This window comes from Pteropus vampyrus, unplaced genomic scaffold (assembly GCF_000151845.1).
Source record: "Pteropus vampyrus isolate Shadow unplaced genomic scaffold, Pvam_2.0 Scaffold124, whole genome shotgun sequence".
Classification (NCBI taxonomy): domain Eukaryota; kingdom Metazoa; phylum Chordata; class Mammalia; order Chiroptera; family Pteropodidae; genus Pteropus; species Pteropus vampyrus.
The window spans coordinates 1,627,058-1,633,922 of NW_011888905.1; the positions used below are offsets into that span (position 1 = coordinate 1,627,058).

Consider the following 6,865-nt stretch of genomic DNA (forward strand, 5'->3'; position numbering starts at 1 on the left):
AAAGCTTCGCCTGACCCCGTCCGCTCTGTCTCCTCCCCGACTCATCCCGGCCACGTCCGTCCTCGGGGCCCCTGGGAACCGACGTCCCTATTTCTTTCTCTCCTTTCAGCCCCTTTGGCTGGATTGGGTGACCTCGAAGGTCCCTCGTGACTCTGCGATTTTAAGACCCCTTTCGTCCCCATGGCCACTGTCCCCGGTCATCGACGCCAGATCTGGCCGTGGAAAGACAGGAAACGGTCTGGAAGGCAGTGTCCTGGGGAAATGAGGTGGCGTGACCTCCCGCATTACTGTAAATCACCCCTTTCCCGCGTCTCCTCCCCATCCACCAGCCCCCGTGTCCCGCCTCCCAGCTCCTTGTGAGGGGCTTCTTAGGGGAAAGCAAATTCACTTTAGCTTCCGGCTGAATAAAATATTAGGAAAAGAGCTGCCACTAAAACAAACAAACAAACAAACAAACAAACAGAAACTAGTTCCCAAAGTCCAACTCAGAGATTGGGGGCATTGTAGGGTTCATACTGTGATCTTCTTTCACGAATAATCCGGGGTTAATTTTTCGCGCTGCTTATAACTTTTTGTAGAGTCACAAGAGCTGGGAGTGCTCCCACCAGCCTTGGCGATCCAGCCAAGAGGGAGTCTGGGGCCCAGGGAGGACACCTGCTCGCCCAGAGGGAGGCAGTGGGAAGGGCAGAGCCGAAGTGACACGGCCAGTCCTGGGCTTCTTCAACTGGCCTGACCGTGTTGCGGAACCTTGGGGGGACATGTGGCCCCGTGCTGTAAGGGGGTGCCTCACGCAGACCGGGAAAAGCTCTACAGACCGCGTGGCTCTAACAGATGAGCTCAGGCGGGATCCAGAGCGGGCAGACTACTGGCTACGGGGGGAGGATCTAGGGGAGATGCGTGGAGGCTGCGGTGCTCGGGGTTCGCAGGGGCAGTGGCTCTGGAGATGACAGCCACAGCCCATGGGACCCGGCCCCGCCCACAGGCGCTGCTGGTTGGGGGACAACAGGCTCAGGAAGCCTGGGAGGTGGGAAGGCACGGGGGTGGGCCTGCACAGGCTCCCGTGTCCCGTCTAGGGGCCCTCCCGGGGGACGTGTCCCTCAGGATCCCAGCCCTGGCTCATCCCTCCTGCAGGGAGTTAATAAAGTGGAAAGAAATCTGGCTCTTGCCAAGAGCCCCTGGCAATTGGGCAAACGCTACAGTCTGTGCTCCCTGCCCAGGGTCCTGGATTCGAGGCTGTTTTGTTCCAGCCCAGATCGGCCCCTCGACAGTCTCCCCCGCTGCAGCTTGGCACAGAGCCTTCCGCCTCGGGCTGTCTGAGGAGCGGGCTAGCTGGTGGCTCTGCCCAGCGGAAGGGTGGCCCGCAAGAGGAGCTGGATGGAGGCGTGGGGACCGCTGTGAAGGGGAGCTGGATGCGGGGAGGGCGGGCAGCGGCCTGCGGAAGAAGGTGCTGGAGCCGAGGGGACCCAGGGGTCGACAGGGCGGGGGCTGCGGTTTCTGGCGCTCGGAGAACCCCGCCCTGTTAGGCTCTCTGCTGTCTCATTAGGTCCTGGCACTGGACCGGCGTTTGCACCTCTAACGTTGTTCTTCAGAGTTTCTGGACCGCCCCGGCCCTGGGCAGCGAGCTGAGCGTGCCACGCCACAGCTGCAGTGCCGTGGCCAACGGCTTGATGGGGTGGCCGCGGAGAGACAGGCCCTGCTACACAGCAAAGTTAGGACCCTCTCCCGGGGGAACGGCCCCCAGCTCCTTCCCCCGCTCGGTGAGGCGCCCTGCCTCCCAGGACAAGCCTCGTTCCCGGAGCGCACGGCACACGCAGCCCCTGCTGGCCCGGATGCCTCGCTGTCCAGTCCCGAGCCTCCGACCTGCCGTCTGAGCCAGGCAGCATGGGCCTGCAGGTGACGTGCTTTAGTGACCTTGATGTCCTTTCTGAGCCCTCTCCCTGCTTCTCCACGGACGCGAGTCCCCTTGTCTGACTCTGTCAAAACACCAGTGTCTCCAAACCACATATATCTCCTGGGGATCAAACTTTATTAAAAATGAAAATTAATAATAATAATAATAATTATTATTATAATTAGTGGTTATGATTCAGTGGAGGTTTGCGGTGTCCTGGGGACGATGCAAGCCCATGACCTGGCCGAATTCCTACGAGGAGCTAAGCAGCTCGCCCAAGGTCAGCGGGCTGGTGGCATTTGGGCTAAAAACGTAGGTCTGACTCCAGAGCCCTTGCTAGCGACTACTTACGTTTATCCCCCCCCAAAAGAGAAGGAAACTCCGAGCTGGAGATGTCCCCAGCTCCGTTCAAAGCACCCGCCACACTTGCCACGCGGTCACTGCCGGGACTGCTGGCCTCTCGTCCACTAGAGCAAAAGCCCCTCCCGAGGCCGTGACCCGCCGGGGCTACTGCCGGCCGGAAGGGAGGTCAGGTGGCTCACCTCCAGGGCCCGAGCACTCACCACAGAGCTACACCGCCTCCCCGGCTGTGGAAGAAATCAAGGAACAAGTGGAGGACAGGGGGCATGTTTCTTGCACCCCTGAAATTCCAACCGAAGAGCCAGTGCTGGCCTTCTGGGAAGAAGGCTGAAGGAAGGACCTCTCCCCTTCCAAGGCCAGCGGGAAGAGAGCGGGGGATGGAGAGGTTTCTGTGGCCAAGGTCTGGGCTCGGGTGGGGGCTGGATGGTGAAGCGCTTCACTAAACTGCATCTATAAACCAATTATTAGAAGCCGCGTAGGTGACACGTCGCATCTGAGGTTTGGGCTGCAAAGGGAAGCTGGAGGAAAAGTTACTGAACGATTTGGTTCACTGGAGGAAGGCTACACGTCATTTTGGGGAACAAATGAGCCCTGACACCCTTGAAATGGTGAGGGTCTAGGCCTGGGGGTCCGGCCAGCATCGGGACACCGACCGCTAGGCGACATGTCAGAGGCTACCCGTCCGGCTTCCTACAGCTTCCTACAGGAGCCGTCACCGCCAGTCCCACCGCCTTACTGTGACCACGGCTTATTCTGGAAAACTGCAAGCTCCCTTCCCACAGCCCCGCTTGGCCCCCCGCTCTATCCCCTGTGCCCCCGGGGATCTTGTCTCCCCCATCCCCTGCCCCTCCTCAGCACTCTCTCCCCCTCACCTGGATGTTCCTTTTGACGATGTCCCTGGTCAGCTGCGCCTTGCCGGTGCTGGGGTCCACGCCGGCCAAGGGCACCATGACCTCCCCGATGACGTCGTCCCGTGAGAAGCGGTCGAAGCTGAGGACGAGGAAGTGCAGCACCAGGTCCTGCAGCTGGCTGTACGGGACGCCATAGAAGGTGAAAGTCTCGTCAAACACGGGGTCCAGCGTCTTCCGCAGCACCCTGGTCTTCACCCGGTGCCGCTTGTCGGGCAGGATGGTCATCTTGATGTAGGGGTCGGAGCCCTGGGTCTGGTCGTCCATCACCGGCAGCCCGTGGGCTTCCTGGATGGTCACCACCAGGGCCTTCTTGGGGAAGTTATAGTCCACGGAGAAGGTGAGGGACCCTAGCGTGACATCCTCCTCTGGGGACGACGGAGAAGTGGTTTTGCTCTCCCCAGGGGTCAGGCTTGGGACGGGGCTCCTCGGCTCCTCCCCGTCGTCCACTCTGATGGGCAGCTGGCCCATGCAAGCCCCGGAGCCCGGGGCCGCGGTGCCCTGGTCTTGGCCCAGCAGGCCGGCCTCGGCGACCCCCGCTTGCGGGGTCCCGCGCCCGCCTCCCCTCCCCGGGCCATCTCTGTCTCTCTGCATCTTGACGATTTTCTTTCCGCTGCTGAGGGCCTCTGGGTATATGCTGACGCCTTTGAGCATGTGAATGAACTTGTAGGGCGGGGTCTTGTGCTTCTTCTCCGCCTGCTGGTGGCAGCACGTCCAGACGAAGACGGTCACCGAGACACACACCACCAGCACAGAGGCCCCGACCAGGCCGGCCACCACCGGCGACACGTCTGAAGGTGGAGACCAGAGATGCGTCAGGGTGGCGGGCCTCAGCCCGCCCTGAGCACCCCTGCTGAGCGACATGCCCCACCCTGACCCCCGCCCCCCGCCCCGCTCCCGCAGCCCGGCCCCCACCGCAGGGCCTGCTCATCCGGGTTACTACAGACTTCTGCCCTCTCTCCGGGACCCCTGGCCCACGCTCTCGAGGCCGCTCCCTCCACCGGACCTGGGCGGAATGCCTGCCTCCTCCAGAAGCCGACCCCGACACGCCCCACCGGACTCCCTGCCTTTTCGGATCCGGCCCTTGGCACTGAGGACCCGGTCTGCCCTGTGAGTGCCACCACGGCCCCTTTTGACATGGGAGCCCTTCACCTCAACCGTTAGACAGGGGCACGAGCCGTGTCCGGTCTCGGGAGGCCCTTCCCCGGTGTCCAGCGTGGGGTTTGCAGGCAGCGTGCCCGTGGCTTTGGGGCGGGAGGACGCGGGGTGACTTTGGGTGGTTTCAGCAGGGTGCTCAGGGGTGGTGGAAGCGGTGGGTGGTAGAAAGAACTCTGGGCCAAGTACTTTTAAAATATGTTCCGAATTGCAGCTCCCAGGTATTTAAAATGCAAGGGTTTTCGATGGAAAAGAATAGGCTGTGGAAGATGTCAGATCTTTGGTCAGATGCCACCTTGTTAGTGAGACCTCCCCTGACCTCCCTATTTAAACGTGCAACCTAAAAAGTAAGTAAATAAGTAAAAAATAAACGTGCGACCTCTTCTGTCCCTCGAGAGCCAGACTTCCTCGCCCTGCTTGATTTCTCCATGTGTCTGTCTGTCCGTCTGTCTGTCTCTCTCTCTCACAGATAGGCACAGCCATATATGGAGACACTCACACGCACATATATAATTTTACTAGTTATCGTCTGTCTTCACTAGAATGTCTGTTTTGTTCATTTCTGTATCCCCAGCACTAAAAACACACGGCAGGTACTTAATCGAATGAACAAGTAACCGAAGAGGAACAGGCGGCCTCCTCCCCTTTGTCTGGTCTCGAATTCTCTCGTGCGAGTTGGGCCCCTGACTTGCATCATTGGGTTTGGGCTTATTTCCACCCCCTCTTGAATTAACCGACGCCAGTTTGTCTAGATACAGCCCCTAGTTTTCCATCTTACTTTGGCTAAGATGGGTAGAAGACTTGGGTAGGGCAGGGAGAAATAAGGAAAGAGACATGATTCCAGCATGTTCCCAATTCTTCCTGGAACGCCCTTTCTGCAGGCGTCTGTCTGGCCCCCTGAAGGCCTCTGTGCGCGTGTCCCCTTATTAGAGAAGGGCGATCCCACCGCCCCAACGCCCTGCTCTATTTTTCTTCTCAGCACTCGTTATTCTCGACAGACACTCATTTGTCTGTTTTCCCTCCCCAGACACACTTAGTAAGAGCGGTGACCGTCCGCTTTGTTCACTGCCCTCGTCTTGGAACCGCGCGGTCCGTCGCAAGTGCTCGGGGAACAAATGAGTGAGTGGACGCGAAGCAGCCTCCACGGACTGGAAAAATGAGGACAAGGTCGACAGGGTCGCACGTGCCAGCGATACACGTAAAATTCTATTTGGTCTTCAAAACCCGTCGACGGGCTGTGGGAGACCTTGACCGACAAGAAGGAGCAAAAGTCACCTCGTAGTGGAGGTGACCGCAGCTCGGGGTAGAATCAGGCTAGCCCGCTCCTACAATGAACACTGCATCCGGCTTCAGGACAGCATAACTTCATCCGCGCTGCTCGTAATGCGCGTGGAACGTTCTGTCCAGCACTGACAAGAGTAGAAACTGCGATTTTGGGGGTGTACATTTATCAGGTCCCTGCCGGGCACTGTGCTGAGGCTTCCTCTCTGTGAATCAAAGCACTCACTGAAAAGGTACTCCGAAGCTCCCCACTTCACAGGGGAGGGACCTGGGCACTCAAATTGGCCCGAGGCCACATGGTAGCAAACCACAGAAGTGGGACGGAAACCCCTTCCGTCAGAGACCAAAACGCCTCTACGGCACGGGTAGTCAGAACGTAAGAGGCCCGGACTCCACAGCAAAGGAAGACAAATGGAAGAATCTGAAGATGCCGAGGGTCTAGCAATAATAATCGTCTTCAATTATTTAAGGCGTTTTGATGGAAGGAGCTGCGATTTGATTTTATTGTGGAGGGCGGGTCTAGCACTGGGCGGACAGGCGACAGGAAGACAGATTCTGACTCCGTGAAGAGTCCGACTGTTCCCAGAACCGCCACCTCATGGCTCAGACTGCCTCGCCCAACCACAAACCTCCAAACGGAGGGTGGATCACCACCGGGCAGGCGTATTCTAAAACCGATCCCTTCCACGGGGACTGCACTGAACGTCTGAGGTTCTCTCCACTTCGAACATTCCAGGGTTCTATGAAAGCTGGGGCCAGGTAAGAAGAGAAGGGGTTACGTTTTTAAGATAATACAGACAGAGAGTTACCAAGGTGACCATGTCCACGGCCGTACTGAATAATAACAGCGTTTATTCTCGGAGCGTTAAGTGGGAGTTCTACGGGAGAGCTTTCACAAAGTGGGGGCAGCCTTGGCGTTCAGCTCCGTGAGAGCAAGCCGAAGTGGCAACCCGTCCATCCTCGAGTCCCTGAGTCTCTTGGTTTTCACGCGAGCTCATTAAAGGTCCATTTGAACAATGATTGGTTTCCACTAGTTTCCATCAGAACACAAGCTGAAGAAATGGCTTTCCATTCACCAGGCAGGGGCCTTCTCGAAGGTTGCTGGCTCCTGGCTGGTGAAACTGGACGCTGACGGTCTCCATGAGAAGAGGAAGGCAGGCAACGACCAAGATGGGTATATTTTCGAGATTGATTTGGAAAGGAGATCGAAAGGCCCACATTGGGGGACATCTGAGGGATCCTTTTGGCTCTCCCATGAATCTACTCTGAT

At 58.2% G+C, this 6,865-nt stretch overlaps 1 protein-coding gene across 1 annotated transcript in view; it reads right to left on the reverse strand.

The window, feature by feature from the left end:
• The window catches only part of SYT11 (synaptotagmin 11), a 26,249-nt gene that overhangs the window by 16,970 nt on the left and 2,414 nt on the right, over positions 1–6,865 (reverse strand). The window contains exon 2 of the mRNA XM_011366514.2: positions 3,124–3,950. Within this exon, the coding sequence (XP_011364816.1) occupies positions 3,124–3,950 (827 nt within the window). The remainder of the gene's footprint in view (positions 1–3,123; positions 3,951–6,865) is intronic.